Raw genomic sequence first — 22,390 nt, 5'->3', positions numbered from 1 at the left:
ATAGACCCGTCTCGATAACCTCCTTCCCGCATGCGCTGAGGCCGCCTACCAACACCACAAGGCTTCCATTCCTCGTTGCCTCATCATCCCGATCAATTCGCCTCAGCCCTCGCATATTATTCACCTCCACGTGGTATAGCTCCTGGCAACAGCTTCCACGGAATCCTTCCTCTCCCCCCTTTTCTCTCCTCCTCCCTAACTCACATACCCGCATTGGGAATGCCTTACACGCCGCCCTCAAATCGATCTCCCGCCTCGTCAGCCTCCTCGTCGCCCGTTGCGAGCCGGCGTTCCTCACTACAGACAGGGACCCGACCAAACCTCCCCAGATCCTCCTCGTACCTCCACAAGCACCGACGAACACCCTCAGCTTCTGCAGTCAGCGATGGATCAACAGGCACGCTGACACCCCAGGGCACATCGGAGGATCTCAAGAGCATGGGCTCGGCCGTGCCATCCAACGTCCGCCAGTCTCCTCCCCCGCTGACGGACGACCGAGCCATGCCCATGGGTGCCATCATCTCGCCTCCCGACTCTGCCTCCTCCGGTAGCGATGACGAGGAGCAGGAACCCCAAATCCGCGGCCGAAAGCTCGACAAGGCGCTTCGAGATGCCGTTAGCCAGATCCCCATGCAACGATCAGCATCCCCCCAGCGATCGCAACCCACGCAAGAAAACGGTGATAGTCAGCCTCGTCGGAAAGACAGTGTTCACCTGAGCTTCAGCACAAGCGCCCTGGGTGACCTCGCCAAGGCGGGACGCAAGATTGGACATGTCCGCTCCGTCACTGAGCCTCACATTTCTCTGACCAAGTCTGCCGATAACTCAGTGTCAGTATCGGAGGAAGAGACTGATGAGGATCTGCAAAAGAAGCCTCAGATGGTGCGAAAGAAGTCGGGCGAGCTTGTTCGACCTGCACTTCGCCCCCCCTCGCGACGACGCCCCTCCAGCATGCCTGGCACCCCCGTCTTCTCCAAGGCTGTCCACTTTGACTCACACCTCGAGCATGTACGCCACTTTCTGCAGGTGGACCGCCCTCTTGCTGTGAGCGCTGGCTCTTCGCCCATTGACAGCTACGAGAGCGATACCGAGTATCCCTTCCCTGGCAATGGCCAGCAGAAAGTGCGGTCGCCCCCCTACGAGTGGGAGATTCTCACATCCAACTTTCCCCACGACAGCGCCACTCGCAGGTCGTTGCCCGTGCGGCTCGAAAAGGTGTGGCTGTCCAACGACCAAAAGACACTGCTAGGCTCGGTGGCTGTCGCCAATCTCGCGTTCCAGAAGTCGGTTACCTGCCGCTTCACTCTGGACTACTGGAAGACCACCTCGGAGGTTGCCGCTGACTACAGCCACGAGATCCGCCCTCGGGAAACCCCGTTGGGCCACGACCGGTTTACCTTTTCTATTAAGCTGGCTGACACGGCTAACCTCGAGTCCAAGACTCTGTTCCTCTGCGTCCGCTATGCCGTCAACGGACTCGACTACTGGGACAACAACGACTCGAGCAACTTTCAGATTGACTTCCGCAAGAAGCATCTTCCCCAGAACGGGAAGAACAACTTCCAGGGCGCCTCTTCCCGCCCGGCTAATGGCCTTCCCCGGAGCAACCGACGCAACGGAGCCTCGACGGTGCCTCGCCCCAAGTCGATGCCTGCTGGCTTCGGCGAGTTTGGTGAGGATGCTAAGCTCAGCTATGACCAGCCCATCCACGAATATCTCGGTGAGTCGGGCAACGGCACCTCGGGTCTCCGCCTCAAGTCCAAGTCGGCGGGCAACCTCGCCAGCGATAACATGGCCAAGGGCTTTGGCTCGCCCAGCGGCCTTGCCTTTTCTAACCGCTACGACTTTGGCGCTTCTCTCAGCGCTGCCGTCCAGGCGGCCAAGGATTCCGGCTCCAAGGATAAGGACGGGCTCTACATGAAGGCCAACGTCCGGAGTGCTAAGCCCACCCTCCCCGTATCGACGACTCAGCCCTCGACACAGGTTCAGAGCCAGACGGCCCACGGGGCGACCTCGCCCAACTCGACCTTGTCCAGCTCCTCATACGAAGAGCTGGTCAACAAGTACTGCTTTGTACGTGCCCCCGAAGTGCGCCCTGCTTCACCCGCCTCTGGCCCTCGTCCTCCCCTCGGTCGCCAAGATGGTTTCACCCTTCACCTGGATGTACGGGATGGCACGATAGGCCGGAAGCACAATTGAAGAGTTGGTTACTGACAGTCATTGATGTTGCAGTTTGGTTCAAAGCAGTCGAGCCCTAATATGAGGGACGGTACGCTCAGCGGTGCTCGCTTTGATGGTTCTTCTGGAGGCGCTGCTGCTGCCCCTGCTCCTCGCCGGAGCAACGTCACGGCTCTCGGAAGTCCCAACGGCAGCACCCATCACGCCGGCCCCGCCGCTCATCATAGTCTTCCGCTAGGACATGGTGTCTACCACCCATCTTCGGCCCCGTCGACACCCAAGGATGCCTTTCAGGCAAGCAGCGCATCTCCGACACCGAGGACATCCGCCTCGGCAAGGTCCGCCTCGCCTGCCTTTATGACATTTGACGGTACGCCGTCGACCGATGTTTCCTACCACGTCCAGCAACAGATGATGATGGACCGGTTCCCCTGGACGGGTGACTCTCACGCTGCCACAGCAATCCGAGGATAGTACCGCGATGCCGATTGTGAATCGAGCTTCATCCTCTGAGACGAGTCAACCTGCAACACACTTACCACCAAGAGCAGCTCCAAGACTGTAGTGCTATCTTGGTATTCTATCAATGACTGTGTAGCACCTCTTCAACATGGTCACACCGGGCGACCGCCCGGGATATCTATCAATCCTCCCCTCCTGTCTGTTTGATTCGAGACAGCACACTACACACACACTGTGTCAAGCCTCGGAAGGATTACTGGAGTACGTTTTTACGGCTTACGGCCAGCAATGTTTGGCGTTTACGGTTTCGGACTTGTCAGCGAGCAAGTAAGCAGCCTGGCATGGCGTGCCGGGCATCCGCATTTGGAGTTTTGGGAGCTGTTTCTGTTGTTTGCCATCGAATGCGCGTTATTACCTTTTCCTTGTCGCATCTGATTTACTCTCGTTGTTTTTTTAATCCTCGAACTTTCTGGTCATGTTGGTTGGCCCTCGGTCTGGTTGGCTGCTCTGCTCACCGTTGAACGGTCAGAGACATCCATACTTTAATGTGGTTTTGAGTGAGCAGCAAACGGAAGGGTCACTGCGATGGAACACGTCGAGGAAGAGGCTTATACGGAGTCGGGTGATGCAATGTCACGCCTGCTTAACCTGCGTCAAGATGTCTCCTGGAGCGTTGACTTGACTGCGAAGACTGTACACGGCGCAGAGAAAGGAAGGATACGGGAAGGGAAATGGGACAAAAGTTTGCTTCCCTTGAGGAATGCAAGGGATTTTGGGGAGTAGGCCAGACGGATTGATATACACTATACAAGAATGCGATGCATGCAAAGCTGAAGAGACTATTTTGCACCTCATTTGTCCTCGATGATTGCCAATGTGAATGTCGTGTCGTGATGGTGTTGCGCGTCCTTCAAGTGCCAAGGTCTCGGCCGACGCCGAGTCTCGAACCGGGCTGTGCTGAGGGAGCTATGGCCTGACTCCTGACTCGCTAAAGGCCCCGGAACTGCGAGGCAGAGTTTGAGCTCTAATTGGCCGGTTCGCCGGACTTCCTGGGTGGACTTGGTGTTGTTGATCTTGATCCCGCACACCGAGCGTGCCGAGTGTCTGTCCAGGTCAATGTGCTTGCGGATCTGGCTTGATCTCTTCAGCAACATCTAAATTCAATGCGAACTTGGTACAGATGTGTTCTTGCGTCCTGCTATGCGGTCATCTTTGGCATCCCGCGCCGGCAACGGACAATTGATGCACTCCGTACCGAGCGTCCTCCCATCCTTCTTGGTCAATGCAGATCCCATTAATTGATTCGCTTAGTAGGCATCCGTATAATCCCCAACCAGCTTCATCCGGGGTTTCACAACCAAAAAGCTCATTAGTCGTGTCGCCAAAGAATGACGAGTCCAGGATCAGACTCTGGGGAACGTAGAAAAGGAGGATTCTATGAATGGAGTCAACATGTCAACTGATTCATCGGCCAAGCCACAACGGGATGGATAACGTATACGCGTTCTGTTGGAGGTCTTGTTTTGATCGAGGGAGGGAGACGGGATATAAACAAGCTCTGCTTCCTGCAGAATAAAGTCAAATCAGCAGTCCTTCATTAGTATCAAATTCTATTCATTTGTTTTCAATCTGTCATGGCGCTTCTCTCGATGCTTGTCCTCTCTTTGGGGGCTCTAGCAGCAATTCGTCTCTCCTCCTCAAGGTCTCCAAGTGTTGCAATCGAAGCTCTTTGAGGGAGCAGAAATCTCGTACAAAAAAGTAGACTCACCATTGAAGCGAGATTCAGGAGATACTGGATGGTCATGTACTGATAATTCGTCGTTCACAGACATCCATATGCGAGACCACTTGTGGCGTCAACTCTTATAGTGGCTATGTGACACTCCCGAAGCATCTACTCCCGGATGCCAAAGAGTGGGACGATGATATATCTGCACACCTCTTTTTCTGGTACCTTGGTAAGTCGCAGAAAATCCTCTCTTGCTCAAAGGCTTTGTACTCAATGAAAACCTCCAAGAGTCTCGAAATGATCCGTGCAACGTACCAACGTCGATCTACCTCGGAGGAGGACCAGGAACAACCTCGTTTGACGGCGCATCTGGTTTTCCATGCCTCTTCAACCCTGACGGAAACTCTACCGCCTTGAATGAATTCTCCTGGAACAACAACGTCAATATGCTGTATATCGACCAGCCCATCGGGACCGGATTCTCATACGCAAAATTGGCCAACAGCACCTTGGACGTTCTTTCACACACATTCACCCCGTCAGCGGATAGCCAGGTTCCTGAGGTAAATGAAACGACTTTTCAGGCAACTCTTGACGCCAGACTCCCTGAAACGGTCCCGAAAACGACCATGAGCGCTGCGAGAACCTTCTGGGCTTTTGCTCAAGTTTGGTTCAACGAGTGAGTCGATGGATGAAGCTGTACGCTGCTGGGCCACTGACTTTATCAAGGTTTCCAGATTGGAACACCAAGAGTGATCAGCTTTCCTTATGGACTTCATCTGTACGTGAGCCCAAGTTAGTTCCTGCTCAAAACTGACCATCTCGATAGTATGGTGGTATGTACGGACCACACTTCTTTTCCTATTTCCAAGACCAAAACAAACTCATCAAAAACGAAACACCATCTCTCGAAAACACCACGACCCTCAACCTCGCAACCCTTGGGCTTGACGAACCCGGAATAGACTACCGTGCAATGGCAAGGGGGTACCCGATGTTCGGCCACAATAACACCTACGGAATCCAGGTTTTGTCAGAAGATGTGTATGAGGAGCTCATGACTAATATTGTGGCCCCTGATGAAGGATGCTACGCTCTCATCGATCGGTGCCGTGCGTTGGTGTCGGAAGGTGATCCTGAGAGGTTTGGGACTAACGAGACTGTGAATGAAGCGTGCGTGGAGGCGACAAACATGTGCTTTGGAGTTATCCAAGGCGCATATGGAGAACTATCTGATGTGAGTCTGAACTGCCATGGCTGAAGAACGCTCATGATACTAACAATCATAGCGCTCCCCCTTCGACGTCACTGTTTCCAACGTTACAGTGCTCCCGTGGCATTACATGGACAACTACCCCAACCAGGCCTGGGTACAGCAAGAGCTCGGCGTACCTCTCAACTTCACCGCCGACTGGGGACTCATCGCCAAAGTCTTTCTTGGGGAAACCGGTGATCCGCCATCGTCTCTCACTGTGTGAACGATGCCCAGCGTTTTACCCCAGACAGTGTCACCGATAACGCTACCTTCTACGGGTTCTTGACTAAGTTCCTTCCAGGCGATAGTTATGCCCTCTTGAGAACGAAAATTGCGAACCACTATAACTGTGTGAAGGATTACAAGGGAGACTACAATCTCTGCCTACGCCACGTCATCCGGGACGCATCCTTCACATGCAACACGAGAGACCTCCTCGACTCGTATCCGCAGCAGGCCTACGCCATGAACTACGGCTTTCCCAATGACAAATTGGCCTATCATGTAATTGATCTAGTCCCGCTATTCGTTAATGTAGATATATGGGGACAGATCGCGACTATGTTTGTGGTAGGGTTCAACTACTCTATCCCAGCGGCAGCCGAATGGGGACGACAACTGCGCACAACGGTCATAACGCCCTACCTGCGATACTTTTCGTCGTTCGCACGGTATGGAAATACTAATGGTACTGGAGATCGTGGATGACCGGTCGTCAATGGATCTGGGCCACTCTTTTCCAATGTCATGAAGCCCTCGGCGAAAGGATGGAGACTAGTTGAAGATGATCAAAATTCGAAGGACACCTGTGCCTTCTGGCACAGCATAGCGCAGGATATCATACAACCCCAGCCTATTCCGGGATGGAAGATGGAGATATGGATACGGATGTCCAAGAGGAGCTTTAAGGGTGATAAGCTACCAAGGGAACATATGTGACTAGATACACAAGGGCTCTCGCCTGATCCAAATTCCTAGAACTGAGCAACAAACTTCCCGGTTATCTAAGCCATCATTAGCTCGTATTCATAACAGGAAAAGGGGACACTTACATTGCCAAACTTGCTCGTCACATCATTCAGTTGATCAAAACCCACTGTGTTCACCACTGGCTTCACAACTCCTCTCCGGACAAACTCAAGAGCCTCGAGCGTGTCAGTCCGTGTACCGACCAAAGTCCCAATAATTCTGATTCCTCGATCCATAACTGTGATGGGGTGTAGAGTCAAGGGCTGGTCTGGAGGTGGTATCCCAACGCAAACCAACGTGCCAAAGACAGCAACCAGATCCAACGCAGTCTGATATGCCTTGCCGGAATTTGCAGTGACGACAACTGCCTTTGCTCCCACCTCGTCAGGAGTCACCTTTTTCAGGGCAGACACAATATTTGGATCTGTAGCGTCAAAGTACGCATCGGCTCCTGCTTTGAGACAAGCTTCCTGAGAAGGTCCGACATCGACAGCAGCAACTTGATATCCCATTGCCTTTGCATACTGCACGGCAAGGCCTCCAACGCCTCCAGCTGCTCCTACAACGGCTACCCACTCTCCTGGAGTAGCTCCACACGTCTTGACTGCCTTGTATGCCGTGACACCACCACATAGCACTGGAGCGATGAGTTCATCCGGCAGAGCAGGATCCTCCGGAAGAACCAACACATACCGGCTCGGCACGACACAATGCTCAGCAAAAGTCCCGTCCCAATTCCGCCCCGAATTCTGAAGCTCGCGACATCTCGTCTCGCCACCAGGTTCACGACAACAAGAGCATCGTCCACAGACATCACGAACCCAAGCAATTCCAACACGGTCGCCCGTCTTGACGATACTGGGATCAACCCCATCACCGATTCGTACAACGCGGCCCACGCCCTCGTGGCCGAGGATGTCACAGGATGGACCAAGATGACCAGCTGCAAGGCCCATGTCGGTGCCGCAAACGCCTGTGGCGGATAGTTTGACGAGGATTTCCCATGGCTTGGGTTGCGGGATTGGTACTGAGCGGACTTCAAAGCGGAAGCTGGAGTCTGAACGCTGTTTTTCGTCAGGTTTCAGATTACCGATATGAGGGGTGTGAACTCACGACCACGACCGCAGCCTTGTGGAGAGGCTCTTGAGTTACAGTCATTTGGGTTATATGATAGACAGTGGCGTGCTTGGAAAGTATGCAATGCAACAATGGGTTCTGTTTGCGGACGCGTGCATGCTCATATCCCACTTGAAGCTACAAAAACGCCGATCAACAAAAAGGTAAGCCGAGGCAGTACACGTCTTTAAAGTTTGACTCTCGGGCCGCCACGAGCTGGAATGCGGAGGTGACACAAGACCCAGACGCCACGGACACGGACCCGTACGCGGACCAACCTCCAAGTAGGCTTGGTGCCACGTAGTGAAGCCTCTTCAAGACTCCTTACCAGGATCCCCCAGACTCTGATGTGTCTCCATTAATGCCGCGATCTAGTGCCGATGGCCCCCTTGTTTGCGGGGAAGCGATCCGCGAGCTTTGCGGGGTTGTGAAGCTATCGGCTCGGTAGATGCTTGGTGTTGTTGATTGCTGGTGAGGGGAAGTGCCGTTGCCGATTCTTATCGGATCCATTGTTCCTTGGGGCTAGTTATTGGGTTCTCAAGAGTCGAGGAAATGGGTAATTATAGTCTCGAGAGTAGAATGTGTATACTTTTGGCTCTTGGCTGAGCAATGGCTGAAACATGTTGGAGTTTGGGGTTCCCTGTCGCCTCTGGCGGAAGCATCTAAAGGGCAGCGCGATAAGCGCCAACACCTATGCATAAGATGCTGTTGGTAGTCATTATACACGTTTATTGAATGAATAAATTGATTAGGCATTGTGAGTGTTGAATATAGCTGTGGAAGAATACGGTGTCAGAAACACGTAGGCTGTAATCACCAGTAATGGTTCATAATCCACATCTGGGCGATCATGGTTTGGGATGAATGCATCTAGGGTCTTTGTGAGATGCACGTACTATACCTAATTTTTGAGTTAATAATGTTTCATCCGCCCCAGAGGAGGCTCTGCGCTGCCATATCAAGAGTTCTTGATGAAGCGAGGACTCTAGTCAAGTCAAGGAGCAATACCAGCCTCTCATACTAGGAGATAGTGAAGCTACTAAGATGTTTTCGTTATACATAACGCTTGCATGCCGGTATTCCGGAATCCCTTATCCAGCCGACATCTCCAAGATGCACAACCCTCAATGCAACACCATGTCAGCTTACCAGACATCGACTTGCATAAAACTACCCGAATACTTCCCCACCGTGCGCTGTGTTGTTGATGCTACCCATCTCCGGGCCCTGTCCGAGCCTCCACATCTCCTGCAGCTTGCATCGTTGCATGAGTCGCGGCCCGGGCCATGGTGGGTTTTTGTTTATCATGTTTTGAGGCATGCAGGCAAGCTATCGTTACGTGCAGGTGGAGTTTTGTGTGCCATTGAGATATTTAAACTGGCCATTTCGCAGAGATTTTGGCTCAATGCCTTCTGTTGTATTCTAGTTTTGTACCTCACTTGAAAATCCTTTGAAGTCAGACTCAATTGACACCAAGATGGCCAGCAATTCCGAGGCCAATCCATTGACTCTGCCCCTGGCATAGACGCCGCTGTCTTTCACAAGTTCATTGCGGCTGCCAGGGAGGTCACCGGCCCAGAAAATGTTACCATCATCTCCACGAAGGAACAGCTAAGCAAGGACCAGTATCTTGACCAGAGCAAAGCCCACGACATGTTTCACATCACCGGCAAATCCTACTTCGTGTCTTCAGCCGTCATCACTCCTCGAGACGTCGCCGAAGTTCAGGCAATCGTCAAGCTGTGCAATGAATACGAAATTCCCCTTTGGCCTTTCTCCATTGGCCGAAATGTTGGCTATGGCGGTGCTGCTCCCCGAGTTCCTGGATCCATCGGCCTTGAGCTCGGCAAGCACATGAACAAGGTCCTCAAAGTCGACGTCGATGGGGCGTACGCTCTGGTGGAGCCTGGTGTGACGTTCACAGATCTTCACGAATACTTGGTCGCCAACAACTTGAGGGACAAGCTTTGGGTTGATGTTCCTGACCTTGGTGGAGGATCTGTCATTGGAAACACGACTGAGCGAGGAGTTGGTTACACGCCATACGGTATGGGCCCTTACCACTATTTAGACTGAAATGTTACTGACAACTCATAGGCGACCATTTCATGATGCACTGTGGCATGGAAGGTAATGATCGAATCTCGCTACTTTGGGTCGGACGATAAATCTGACACTCACCAGTTGTACTGCCTGATGGAACTCTTGTCCGAACAGGAATGGGTGCGCTTCCAAACCCCAATGCTGACCCCAACGCGCCTCCACATGACCAAGAGCCCAACTCGGCCTGGCAACTCTTCAACTACGGCTTTGGACCGTACAATGACGGCATCTTTACTCAATCTTCCCTTGGTATCGTGGTCAAGATGGGTGTTTGGCTCATGCCGAACCCGGGCGGTTACCAATCGTACATGATCACCTTTCCCCGAGATGAGGATCTCCATCAAGCCATTGAGATTATCAGGCCTCTCAGGACATCCATGGTGCTCCAGAATGTCCCCACTGTGAGGAGCATCCTCATGGATGCAGCTGTCATGGTAAGTTGGCCATAACCTCGCTATTGAGACTGCAAGTCTGACAGCTGAAAGGGCACTCGTGCGTCGTATACATCCTCTGAACATCCCCTTACCGACAAGGAACTTGACGAGATTGCCAAGAAGCTCAACCTCGGACGCTGGAACTTCTACGGTGCCCTCTATGGACCCGAACCTATTAGGAAGGTCATGTGGCAAATCGTCAAGGAGGCCTTCTCGGTTATTCCTGGAGCCAAGTTCTACTTCCCCGAGGACATGCCAAACAACCTCGTTCTACAGACTCGTGATCTCACGCTACAGGGAATTCCCACGACAACTGAGCTGGAGTGGGTGTAAGTTGTCAAAACCATTCCTCCCAACCTATCTTGACTAATCAACCTCCAGGAAATGGCTCCCCAACGGTGCCCACCTCTTCTTCTCCCCTATCTCCAAAGTCACAGGCGACGACGCAGTAGCCCAATACGAACTCTCCAAAAAGCGCTGCGAAGAAGCAGGCTTTGACTTTATCGGCGACTTTTGCATCGGCATGCGGGAGATGCACCACATCGTCTGCCTAGTCTTTGACCGTGAAGACCCAGATTCGTGCCGTAGAGCCCATTGGCTAATCAGCCAGCTGATTGACGATGCGGCAAAGAGGGGATGGGGAGAGTATAGGACGCATTTGGCGTTGATGGATCAGATTGCGCAGACGTACAATTTCAACAATAATGCGCAGATGCATCTCAACACTACCATCAAGAATGCCTTGGACCCCAAAGGTATCCTGGCGCCGGGGAAAAATGGGATCTGGCCCAAGGGATACGATGCTGGGAAGTTTGCAGTCCGACCGGGAACATTGGCTCGAGGACCGAATCTGTAGATAGTCGTTTTGGTATAGGTAGGTTATGTCGTAGTGAAGTATTATTTTTACGGTTATACTCTGTCTAGGTCTTACTTAGAAATATTGCAGCAGTGCTCTTAGTTAAGCAATATGAACAAAAGGCTATAAAGCGAGGGAAGAAAGGTTGACACATTGTTCAACCACGTTCCGTGTCCAAAGAGAGATCAAAGCAACCCAGCAAGAGAAATGCAATTATCAACCCAGCAAAGTCATCATGCAAAATGTCTTGAAGATATAGCGTATTTGTGATCCTGCTAAACAGGCCAGAGTTGTGTTGAGCAAATATTCCCTGCCCCAGAAAATCAGCGGCGAGCTGAAGGGTGGCTACCCAGTCGACGCCACCGTTACGGTGCCGTCGAATAGGTACACAGATATGAAACAGGGACATATGCAAGCCAGCAACCAACTGGAGACTTTGATTGAGTCTAGAATGCCTTGTATATTTTCCCATCCAGTCCTGTTTCCTTACGCGGCCCCTATCGCAGCTTGTGTGATACTGTGGCGTACGTGCTCTTCCTATCAGATCTGCAGTCTTCACCACTTCTCCCAGCCTGCTTGCCAGGATCGCCGATGTTTGCTCAGTCTGATTGCTATCTTTACATTCCGCCTTGCCAACATTTCATTGGGCTGAAATGTCGGGCTAAAAAAGACAATGGGGCTGCGCGGTTTCTTCATGTTTTCCCCTACCCAGGTGCCTACCTACCTACACCTTGTTTCGGCCATGGCTCAATATCAAGAAGTCGACAACATTGAGGAGATAATATCTCGACCATCAACCCCAAATTCAAACCTTAGCCGCTCCGAGATAGCTCCCGATGAACTTGGTCAGTACAATGCGATCCGTCAGCCGGCCTCGAACCATTCTCGGGCGAGTGCCGAGTCCCTTGACCAGCCACACCCAGAGCCGGGGCCAGAGCGCCCACGACGTTGTTATGCTTGGTGGCAGAGAATTGGGATATTAGGCGTGCTCACAATCGTGATTGGCACATTGGTTCATCTTGCATCCTTAGCTGTGCTCATTTTCCTTTGGCGAGGTGCTGAGGCATCCTTGGACCGCAACGAGCCAAAGTTGTGGCAGACCATCGTCTGGGATGGATGGGCGCCTGGAACCGTTACCATCTGCTCTGCCGCTATGCTTACCTCGATATCTCTTCAGCTCGGTCTTCTCGTGGCGGCTTTGGCGGCCATCATGCTAGAGACATCTGGTATGTCCTTCAAGGATATCCCGCTCTTGTCCACCGAGCGGGCATCGAAATCGAGCCCTATCGGCATTCTTCCCGCAGTATTCAGACAGACTACACATGGTACCTCGGGACTGGTTCATTCTTTTATCGTCACTATCGCGGTCACCATCATGCTCGTTTCGACTTTTATTTCCACCATCCTACTCTCCGACTTCGAAACCCACGACATCGCCGCTCCAGCCATGACCAGCAACAAGACAATAACATTCGAACATGACATAGAGCTCGAGGACGTAAATAGAGCTTCTTACTGGAGATCCAAACCCGCAGCACAGTGGCGATTCGCAGAAGCCCAGATCGGCAAGTCCTCTCCTGGCGACACAGGGGATACTTATCGTGCCATGCTGCCATTCTTAAACGAAACGTCGAGGACGAGTTTGGAGTTTTACTCTGGGCCTGCGGTGGTCGCCAACACCCGCACTATCTGCGCTCCATTATCATTGGACTCCTTTAGTATTGTCCAAGAACCACTAGCAACCGAGTCCCTGGTGAGTGGTCTCAGAAAAATATCTGGGGGTGGCACGCTCTTGCGTGTGGGTGAAGAGGGTGAGATCAGCACATTTGAATGCCAGCTACCTACAGTTGAGGGCCACCAGACAAACTGGCCCATCTCCCTCTGTTTTGGAGCTTCTCCTGAAGGTCAAAAGTACCCCTCTGTTGCCTCATCAGACCCGAAAAGTGGCATGCCTTATGTCCTCCATCCGATAACCATCCTCAACACGACCAAAAGGCTTGTGCTTGACGTAGAGGTAAATGATACTGACGACAGTGTCACCGAGGACCTCGTACCCAAGCATCTTCAAAATTCGACGTCCAAGTCCAAAGGTCTTTGGACGACAGTGTATGATGCTGAAGGCCTGGATGTGTTTTCAGCCTCTCTTTGCTATTTCAACCTTGCTCGGCCGCTGGAATACAACGTCACAATGTACGGACCAACGATTCCATTCGAACCTACTGATACCGATGACATATGCCTTCAGTTTGGCTCAGGCGCGCTCTTTCGGGAATTTGCAAACCGTGGCCTCCTCAACCTCGATATTGGGTCCCGTATAAGAGATATCAAAGACGAACTTGACAGGGCAGCCGTGGATACAAGTTTCGGTCGTGTCTGGGCTGAGCTTCCTCTCGGGTCCAAGTCCGCTTGGAGCATGAGGTATGGCACATTTTACGAGCCACAGTGGAAGGCTCATCAAGCGCATACTGCTGTTTTTCAGCGGATTATCCAAGAGAAGAGAGACCTAGCTAGAGCAATCCAGGCACTACTCACTCGGCTATACTAGATGACATACTATGATTGGCTGCTAGACTACAATGCTGAGCATCCAGTTACAACTGTGCACTCGGCACAAGGACTCATCCCGATGGGATGGACTGGACTTGTTATCGTTTTGATTCTCGTTGGCTACCATCTCATCTTGGTATTTGCTACAGTGGAGCTCTTCATGATTAAGACGAGGGCTTCTGCGCTTGGAAATGCGTGGCAGGCGGTTGCGCAGATAGCCCGCGCGACTAATGCCCTGGAGTCAGCTGACAGGATGCTGGACAAGGAGGTGGACAAGTGGACAAAGACAACAGGGCTGGATAAGGAGGTGTATTCTATATCAGAGTCTGCTGATGGAAATACGCTTGAAATCCAACTTCGGAAGCGGACAGGAGGTTGATGGCATTGATATCAACTTTTGGGCCAACCTTGTAAATGAGGATTTGGGAGTATGAATTTGGATTGCCAACTAGAAAAGGATCTTTGAAAGTTGTGAGGATAGGCGGGTAGCAGTGATAGAGACTCAGGACCGGAAGAGTGCACCGAGGCCTCAAATTCGTGATGTGATGACCAGCAGGAACTATATACCAGGAGAATATATCCATTACCTAGGAGTTTCTCTCGCCTCCACTACTTAAGATGTTAGTAAAGTGTAACGTAATAGTCTTACCGTAATAGGCCCTTGACACCAAATCACCAAGACGAAATAAACTATTGAATCTCGCAATCGTTCCGACCACAGCCTCCAACCAACGGAATCATTTGCGGACACTCAAAACAGGCCAGTCAAGCTGAAGCAGTACGTAATAAAGCGAACGGTCCATCCCGATTCCCAGCATCCCACACTCGGAATCAAACTCCTCGCTTCAGCCCGTGCGACCGCTTACTATAGCTACAACGAGCTGATATCATTCCGCCCTTGATTAATAACGCATCACATCCTTGAAGTCTTCATCCTATGAGCGGCACGAAGTTGCCGGGCACCCCGGAAACATCTCCGCTCTCATCGGCCGAGAGATCTATCACGCAATCGGCGGCCCCGATTCCTAGTGTCCGAGAACCAGGGTGTCCCCCATTTTGTCGATTACGCCATCTCAAATATACGTGTGATGTTGTGTGTTTCAGCGGGCCGCTGATCTCAAGCTGAGAGTTTGAAAAGGGGGGCTCTCCCACCATATCCCACCGGAAGTGATGGGTCCTTTCAATCTACGAGTTTGAACTATGGGGATTTGCGAACCAACGTGGATTATGGGTCGAGCCGCTTCTTGCCGACGGATCAAAGCTTGTGAGATCCAAAGTGGACCTCTCACTGTATCTCTGTTCAAAGATGTGACGAGGTGATTTGGGACATGTCGATCACCGTTCATGCAAAGAGTAGAATCCTTCTCGAAGAGTTCTACATAGTATATCAAACGGTTTTTCAACGACACGCCAAATCATCCGATAGTCTTTCACAAACCCTCCACAACCTGATTGTTCTCGTACCTAGCGGTTTCGCCATGTTGGCGACGTCTGTTGTCATCGCGCACCCTGCGCATCCTCCCACTCGGCCCCCCTGGTTGTATCATTCGCCCCTACAATGTCGAAATATACAGCAGGGGAGAAACATCGCTAGAATATCGGCCAACTATTTACCTCCCGAGGGCAAAACCGTGTACGCCGAGGTCGCATTGTATAAGTAGCTCTGGGCTTCTAGCTTGCTTCTTGAGTTCATGCAGCAATCCTTGGCTACAACTACGGGCTTGGCTCTCTTTTCTTCTTTGACCATCCCTGCTGTTTCTTGTTCCGTTTCTACGTCATGGCCTGGCGAAGACCATTCAGTGGTGGAGAAGCCGAGGCTGCCACTGTGCTGGAGGGCCAGAGGGAAGAGATTGCTGATGGCAACACTCACTACATTGCTGAGAAGGGAGGCAACAATGCCCAGGCTACCTATCAGGATGCCACTGGTGCTCCTGTTGAGAACAATTCCCCTCTGGGCTACTCGGTCGGTCCTGTTACCATCACCTTGCTCAACATTACCATGATGATTGGCGCTGGTATCTACTCGACACGTATGTTGTTGATGTCTGACTGGAGTGAACAATACTGACTTTGCGAAGCATCTTCCATTCTGTCTGGTACCGGCTCTGTTGGTGTCAGTTTTGTCTACTGGACTCTCGGTTATCTGGTACGCTCCCTGCTTTGAAGATATAGTCTGCCAAGACCGAAGACTAACCTAGTCCCAATTTAGCTGTGCATGGCCTCTGGAGCCGTCTACCTCGAGTTCACTGCCTACTTCCCCAGTCGATCCGGCTCCGAAGTCGTCTTCCTCGAACAAGCGTACCCTCGCCCTATGTGGCTCTTCCCAACCACTTTTGCCGTCCAGAGTGTCATCCTCTCGTTTGGAAGTGCAAATGCCACTGGCAAGTCAACCCTCGCTTCCAACCTTCACATGTCAACTAATACGTCGTGACAGTCATGGCCAACTATCTCTGGGCTATTTCAGGACATGAAGGCACCAACTGGCAGATCAAGGGCACGGCTCTAGCTTGCTACACTCTTGCCACTCTGACCCTCGTGTTCAACACCAAATACGCCTACTGGTTCTCCAACGCCGTCGGGATCGTCAAGGTCTGCACTATTTTGTTCGTCATCATCACCGGATTCGTCGTCCTCGGCGGCAACACCCGAGTTGAGAACCCCACCGCCAACTTCAAGGATGCGTGGTCTGGCAGCTCCAATGCATCAGCTTATGGCATGACCATTGCCCTGTACCGTATCATCTTCTCTTATGGAGGTTATAACAACGCCTTCAACGTCGCCAACGAGGTCAAGGTAAGAACACGAAGTTGTGGTGATGGGACTCGGCTGACTCAGGTCTTGACAGAACCCTGTGCGATCGCTCAAGATCTATGCCACCGCCGCCTTGACTACTGTCTATATCCTATACATGTTTGCAAATGTTGCATTCTTTGCTGCTGGTAAGTACACAATCACCGCCCAATCGTTCGTCTTGAACCGTTAAGTTGACCACCTTCGTGACAGTCCCTAAGGAAGACCTCGAGAACTCTGGCCTCACAGCCGCAAGCCTCTTCTTCAAAGCCGTTTTCGGAGATAGCGGAGCTGTCCGTGGCCTCAACTTCCTCATCGCACTTTCCTCATTCGGTAACATGATCGCCGTCATCATCGGTCTATCCCGAAGAATCCGAGAGTCTGGCCGACAAGGTGTCTTGCCTTTTACTAGGTTTTGGGTCTCTACGAGGCCCTTTGGTACCCCTTTAGGTCCGTTGTGCCTGTGAACTTGGTGATGTTTCCAAAAGAAGCCACCAGCCAGAACAACAAAGAACACATTTATTGACACATATTAGGCCCTTACCTCGTCATCTGGTCGCTTACAGCTCTGATGCTTCTTGCTATTCCCGCTGGAGATGCCTTCACTTTTGGTGAGTGACCATTACCCCCTGACCAAGATACTCCACCTCCTGACACCCAAACAGTCAACGATCTTGGCACCTTTCCTTCAGCCGCCTTCAATCTAGCCATGGCTGTCGGCCTCTACATTGTCCGCTGGCGTCGAAGCAAGGCCAACCTGCCCGAGCCTGAGTTCAAGGCGTGGCATATTGTCATCATCTTTAACATTCTCATCCAGCTCTACCTTCTCATCATGCCCTGGTACCCTCCCGAGGGCGGACAGTATGCCGGAGACGTCAGCTTCTGGTATGCTACATATGCCGTCGTTGGTCTTGCAATGTAAGCAACCCCTGATCTATCCCTGGGTGACGCACTGGCTGACACACTGTAGTCTCCTTATCTGCGGTGGATACTACTGGCTCTGGGCCTTCCTTCTCCCTAAGTGGAAGGGCTACCACCTTCGACAGGAACTCGTCAGTTTCGAGGACGGCGCTCAGAGTAACCAGCTCCGAAAGATTCCCAACGTCGAGCTTGCAGAGTGGGATGCCACCCACGATGCTGCCGGACGTCGCATCGAGCCTTCTGCTACCTCGACTGGGATCCAGATTCAAGAAAAGGGTGTTCGAACTTCTTCTGATGATAGCAACTCGGATTCAGCCAAGAGGGTCAATACTCTTCGGGAGACACAGCTCTAGATGCTCAGGGTGGCTACCGGACCAGACTATCATTCAAATTTGCAGACTGAGGCTTTATCATAGAACTATCGAGATTGGTTTGATCTTGTCATGTCGTTGATGGCTGCGCAGGCTCCTCGCGGGATGTTTTCCTCGTTACATGACCATCGTAATATCATCATCCTCATTCCCAAACGCCACAGCATTCTCAAAAGCCCAGTCTCGAATAGCATCAAAGTTCCGGCAGGTATGCAGCGTGCTAAAGTCGGGCCAATGGCTCTCAAATCCTTTGTAGTGCTTGAAGGTGAATACACCAGTATCACTTTGACACATCAGGTTTGTCCTCAACACTTCGATGCAATGGTCTGGACCAAGTTAGTACAAGCAAGAGATTTGTGCCAATCAACTCACCGAGATGCCCTCTCAAGTCCTTGGGCTCCACATCGATGTCTCCGCCCTTGTCAGAGTAATACTCCTTGAAGCTATGCTGCCTCAACAAGTTCAAGCAGTGGAGCTGGTGAAAGACCTGTATGCCAACACGATAGCCTACTTGGCCCGTTTTAGGGTTCTTGATGGTGAGAGACGCGGGATCAAGCCCCAGTCGATCAAGCTCTTCCCGGGTGATCATTTGGTCTCCAACATCATATGTGACGTGATTCCATGCCTTGTCGACCTCTGGACCATACCCGACAAATTCGGTTCTCTCGAGGGTTGGAGTTATGTTGTATCGTACCGTCCGGTAGTTGGCTACTACGTCTGCGGGAGCTGCGTTGCCTTAGTGAAAGCTCGGAGTGGGAGTAAAGGAAACTTACAATAGGGAGAAGCTGCTTGGGAACATCCAACGCTCAAGGGTTGATGGATGTGAAGTATCAAAGACAGAACAAAGAATGCCAGTGAAAAGGACAACAGCAATCCATGACACACCCAGACAATGTATGAGTGTGTCGAATACCGTTTCAGAGGAGGAATGACCTGTGTGTACTTTGGCAAAGGAGACAGGAGAGATTTCTCCTCAAACTGCTGCTCTTCGTCCGAAGGAACAGGGCCATATTTCGAGTCCATGATGAGTTCAAGAATTAGGTAGTTGGAGAGAAAGGAATGAAAAAATTAGGTGCAGCCAGCTGACACCCCGAAAACACGAAAAGAATGGCGAATCTATCGACGAAGAAGGAAATGCCTAACGACACATGCCACAAAATGGAAGAGAGGCTATCTATACTCACATGCAGTTCAAGTCGTGGCGCCACATCAACGTCATGATCTTTCACCACTGTAAGTTGCTTCGGGGCCAACCGCCGACGCTTGAGACGCTAATCAGGCGGCCAAGACCGAAAACGCCAAGCTTTTCCGAGAAAAGGGACAGGGCGAGACGCCAAAAGAGTCGCGTAAGTAGCAAACGCGACCTCAAACGCAATATCGAAACTCGCTTGGCGAAACCAAACAGAGCCGCCTATCAACGCGAGCAGGTCCCATCAGGATAAAACACTTGGGAAAGAAAACTCCAAATCTGACCAATAGGACATTCGTGGTTGGGGTGGTCATCTGTAACAGGGGTTGATTGCAAAGGAGAACCTGAAGCACCTAGTGTCTTGCATTGGCTAGGGGTACACCGAAACGTTACTAAGATCTTGTGGCTAGCAGAAACCTGGAGAAAAAGGGATCTATCCACGAATCACGTTGTTTCTGAACGTTCTTTCTGGTAGTCGATCTTCTACGCGCTCAAGATGCAGATCAGGACCCGTCATCTGTCATCTCAGTCTCGTGGTTGGATACGGACGAACCATTGCTTCGGAAATAACCCAGAAACTGCCTAGTATGAGAACCTCAAGTTTGGCGAGCGTGTCAACCGTTTCTATTCCCGTGCAAGTCGGATATTCGGCCCTCATAGGGGACGGTAAATCGGCACCACTAGACCCGCCTCGAGGCATTCAGGGCGTCAACTACACTTCAGAAATCGGTGTGGGAGGTTCTATTTTGAAGTCCTGTCTAGACTGTTAAGAGATGAAGGCGAGGAGGTGAATGGTATAAGAAGCTCAAATCTTCTGTTGAGATGTGGTTTAATCATTCACTCTTCATCCACTCAACATTCTCTACATCTTCGCCCGGCGCGACTTTTCAGCTTTTCTTATATTGATTCAATTCTCAAGGGCTAGTCCTATCTTTCATTATCCAAAATATTTTCGACTGCCGGCCAGTTTTTCTACCCTCATTCAATATGTACTTCTCCAACGTCGTCATCGGCCTCCTCACAGCCCAGGCCTTGTCCAAGGGTGCTCAGCCAGGAGCTGCTGTGGGCAAATACGCGGTATGGCTATCCTACACAAGTCTTCAGTCCCATGGTTCTAACTTATTTACAGACCTTGATGGCTGCTGCAGCCCTGCCCGTGAGCGGTCTTCCACTCTTTGGCAGTCTCGAAGTTCGGGAGGTGAGATTAAACATCGTGGCTTTGGTTTCACCATGCTAATAATATGAAGCCTCATCATCAGGGAAACCAAGGCAACCAAGGCAACCAAGCCAATCAAGCCAACCAGGGAAACCAGGGCAACCAGGGCAACCAGGGTGGCCAAAACGCCAACGCCAATGCCGAGGCCGTTGCCGGATGCAACAGCAAGAGAGATGAAGACCTTGTCCGTCGACATCACCAGGGAAACCAAGGCAACGCAAACGGCGCCAACAGCCAGGCTGCTGCTACTGGCGCTGGAAATGCTAATGGCTGTGGCAACGATAATGCAGCGAACAACGCCAATGGCAACGATGGTGCCAATGCCAACGGGAACGCTGCTGCGGGTGCTGGCAATGCCGCGGCTGGGGGCAACAATGGTAACGCTACCGGCAATGGCAACGGAAACAATGGCAACGCTGCTGGCAATGCTAACGGCAATGCTAACGGCAATGCTGCTGCTGCAAACGCTGCGAATGGTAACGCTGGTAATGGCAATGCCTGTAACAAAAAGAGAGGCTTTTGGCTTTTTGCTAGGCACCATCAAGGAGGTCAGGCCAACGGCGGGAATGCAGCCAACGCTGCTAACTGTAACTAAAGTACTGATGCTTGCCTGGACAACTCCTGGGGGTCTCGACCAGAAGGAGGAGATGCGTGGTCAAGGGCCAGCCAATTCAACTCTTGACAAGTAATCTCTGTTTTCCGTGTCAATAGAAAAGGATAGAAAAACTGTAACAAAAGGAGGGTTGATGAGTTTATTTCTTGTGTCTTGCCGTGCCTGTCACGCAGCAGTGGGTTCTGGCCATTAACGTTACTCGACCCTAGCCCATCTACTCCTTCAGTCCCATCGCCGTCCGGTCACTACTGACCACTCAGGCCTCCTACCAGCATGTTTACGATAAAATCGCTGTTTAATCACAGGCGTGATACAAAGTGTGACCGGTGACCGAGAACTCAGCCTCAGAGTTCAAAATTTGGGTCTGCATCTGTTGAGCCTAGGTGACTCAGGCTGCAAAAAAATCAATTTCAGCGTTGAGTAGCTAGATGAAACATAAATAGCGGCTGCCTTTCAGATTAACTTCTCACATCCCTCTCCTCTCATCAAAGTCTCAAGCGTCATGTCTATCAAGTCGGCCTCAACACCCCGGTATCCCAAGATGAACACCACATTCCATCGCTTTGTCTATCTCCCCTGGGATATTCGGGAGCGGATATGGAAATTCGCCCTTCGAACTTCTCTCCCAGGCGTCCACATTTTCAAGCTCTACAAGCCCAACACAGACGACGGTGCAGACAAAAATATTAATATCATTTCCTTTCACAGACACCATGGTTCCCTACGTCTCGCCGCGCCTGAAACCTCTACTGGAAACCACAACACAGATGTCACCCAGAATCGGGATAATCTTTCGACTTACCTCCTCGATGGGGGGCCATGGACTGCCTGCAAAGAGTCAAGGCACGTTATCCAACGCCATTTCGGGTTTCCTAAGTGGCGATCTTTGCACGACAAAGACCCCGAGAGATTCCGATGCAAGGAAATACGGAAACTGGATATGCCAGCAATAGGATATTTTGCGGGAAAAGACCCCTACTTCTTTACCGTCTTACCGAACCGAGATCTCTTCATTCTTCGGCCTCAGGACATAAGCATGATAAAGCCGGGCGATCTCAGCTGGCATACTCGTATTGGAGCCTGTTGGCAGGGCTTTCCGGGGTCCCAACATATCGCCCTGGAATACAATAAGGAGTGGGGAGATATTATATTTGATTTCTCTGGCCCTAAACATGAGGTTATCACCAGAGCCCTACTTACACTGGGGTACCATGCCGTCGGTGATAAGCTAGGGTTTATCGATTATACCCTCAGACGAAGACATGAAGTGCCGTCTTCATCTCGCAAAAGGGAAAGCACCACTTTTTATCTTGAAGGTCAGCGGTCGGGATATGGCTTGCCACGGCAGGTAGGACTTCTGGCTTGCGAATTTTTCTGAACTTGGGTGTTGTTCCGGATGGAGATCCTGGTGATGCTAGGTGGTGATGGACTCAGCGTCAATAATGAGGAAGATAGACATGAAATGTCAAAACTAAGAATTATCTCTTCAAGCATTCATATCTATCGTCACAATGTGCTCTTGTCGAGAGAATGTTGAATTTTTCGGCGATCCTCGACCAGAGAGTATCAGGACAACAGACAAGTGCAAATAACCGCATATGTTCGTTACAAGTATAGCCCAAGCAACGAAATTGGCCTTTC

The 22,390-nt window shown here is 51.4% G+C and overlaps 8 protein-coding genes across 8 annotated transcripts; 6 read left to right on the top strand and 2 right to left on the bottom strand.

The window, feature by feature from the left end:
- Positions 1-219: 219 nt before the first annotated feature.
- Positions 220-2,652, top strand: NCS54_00620800 (CBM21 domain-containing protein; the record flags this gene model as incomplete). The annotated part of the gene is made up of 2 exons (XM_053151681.1): positions 220-2,163; positions 2,233-2,652. 2 exons carry the CDS (start codon positions 220-222, stop codon positions 2,650-2,652), a joined length of 2,364 nt encoding a protein of 787 aa, XP_053007656.1.
- A 2,346-nt stretch (positions 2,653-4,998) lies between these two features.
- NCS54_00620700 (Hypothetical protein) lies at positions 4,999-6,332 on the top strand (the record flags this gene model as incomplete). Its single annotated transcript, XM_053151680.1, has 5 exons — positions 4,999-5,048; positions 5,099-5,150; positions 5,199-5,606; positions 5,659-5,818; positions 5,926-6,332. The coding sequence occupies 5 exons, from the start codon at positions 4,999-5,001 to the stop codon at positions 6,330-6,332; spliced, it is 1,077 nt and encodes a 358-aa protein (XP_053007655.1).
- Positions 6,333-6,598: 266 nt separating this feature from the next.
- Positions 6,599-7,808, bottom strand: NCS54_00620600 (PKS-ER domain-containing protein; the record flags this gene model as incomplete). The annotated part of the gene is made up of 3 exons (XM_053151679.1): positions 7,707-7,808; positions 6,677-7,657; positions 6,599-6,628 (listed from the first exon to the last, which is right to left on the bottom strand). The coding sequence occupies exons 1-3, from the start codon at positions 7,749-7,751 to the stop codon at positions 6,599-6,601; spliced, it is 1,056 nt and encodes a 351-aa protein (XP_053007654.1). The 5' UTR covers positions 7,752-7,808.
- Positions 7,809-8,822: 1,014 nt separating this feature from the next.
- On the top strand, positions 8,823-11,102 carry NCS54_00620500 (Vanillyl-alcohol oxidase; the record flags this gene model as incomplete). The annotated part of the gene is made up of 6 exons (XM_053151678.1): positions 8,823-8,900; positions 9,195-9,756; positions 9,807-9,839; positions 9,894-10,246; positions 10,298-10,575; positions 10,628-11,102. 6 exons carry the CDS (start codon positions 8,823-8,825, stop codon positions 11,100-11,102), a joined length of 1,779 nt encoding a protein of 592 aa, XP_053007653.1.
- Positions 11,103-11,844: 742 nt separating this feature from the next.
- On the top strand, positions 11,845-14,028 carry NCS54_00620400 (Hypothetical protein; the record flags this gene model as incomplete). The annotated part of the gene is made up of 2 exons (XM_053151677.1): positions 11,845-13,572; positions 13,648-14,028. The coding sequence occupies 2 exons, from the start codon at positions 11,845-11,847 to the stop codon at positions 14,026-14,028; spliced, it is 2,109 nt and encodes a 702-aa protein (XP_053007652.1).
- A 1,398-nt stretch (positions 14,029-15,426) lies between these two features.
- On the top strand, positions 15,427-17,713 carry NCS54_00620300 (Hypothetical protein; the record flags this gene model as incomplete). Its single annotated transcript, XM_053151676.1, has 9 exons — positions 15,427-15,679; positions 15,728-15,795; positions 15,859-16,030; positions 16,084-16,442; positions 16,495-16,588; positions 16,653-16,889; positions 16,976-17,050; positions 17,105-17,357; positions 17,410-17,713. 9 exons carry the CDS (start codon positions 15,427-15,429, stop codon positions 17,711-17,713), a joined length of 1,815 nt encoding a protein of 604 aa, XP_053007651.1.
- A 135-nt stretch (positions 17,714-17,848) lies between these two features.
- NCS54_00620200 (Hypothetical protein) lies at positions 17,849-18,754 on the bottom strand (the record flags this gene model as incomplete). The annotated part of the gene is made up of 3 exons (XM_053151675.1): positions 17,849-18,057; positions 18,104-18,457; positions 18,505-18,754. 3 exons carry the CDS (start codon positions 18,752-18,754, stop codon positions 17,849-17,851), a joined length of 813 nt encoding a protein of 270 aa, XP_053007650.1.
- A 1,153-nt stretch (positions 18,755-19,907) lies between these two features.
- On the top strand, positions 19,908-20,731 carry NCS54_00620100 (Hypothetical protein; the record flags this gene model as incomplete). The annotated part of the gene is made up of 3 exons (XM_053151674.1): positions 19,908-19,997; positions 20,050-20,118; positions 20,168-20,731. 3 exons carry the CDS (start codon positions 19,908-19,910, stop codon positions 20,729-20,731), a joined length of 723 nt encoding a protein of 240 aa, XP_053007649.1.
- Between the last annotated feature and the right edge of the window lie 1,659 nt (positions 20,732-22,390).

The sequence above is a fragment of the Fusarium falciforme genome, chromosome 4 (genome assembly GCF_026873545.1).
Source record: "Fusarium falciforme chromosome 4, complete sequence".
NCBI classification, from domain to species: domain Eukaryota; kingdom Fungi; phylum Ascomycota; class Sordariomycetes; order Hypocreales; family Nectriaceae; genus Fusarium; species Fusarium falciforme.
This window is presented reverse-complemented; position numbering and strand designations above follow the sequence as displayed.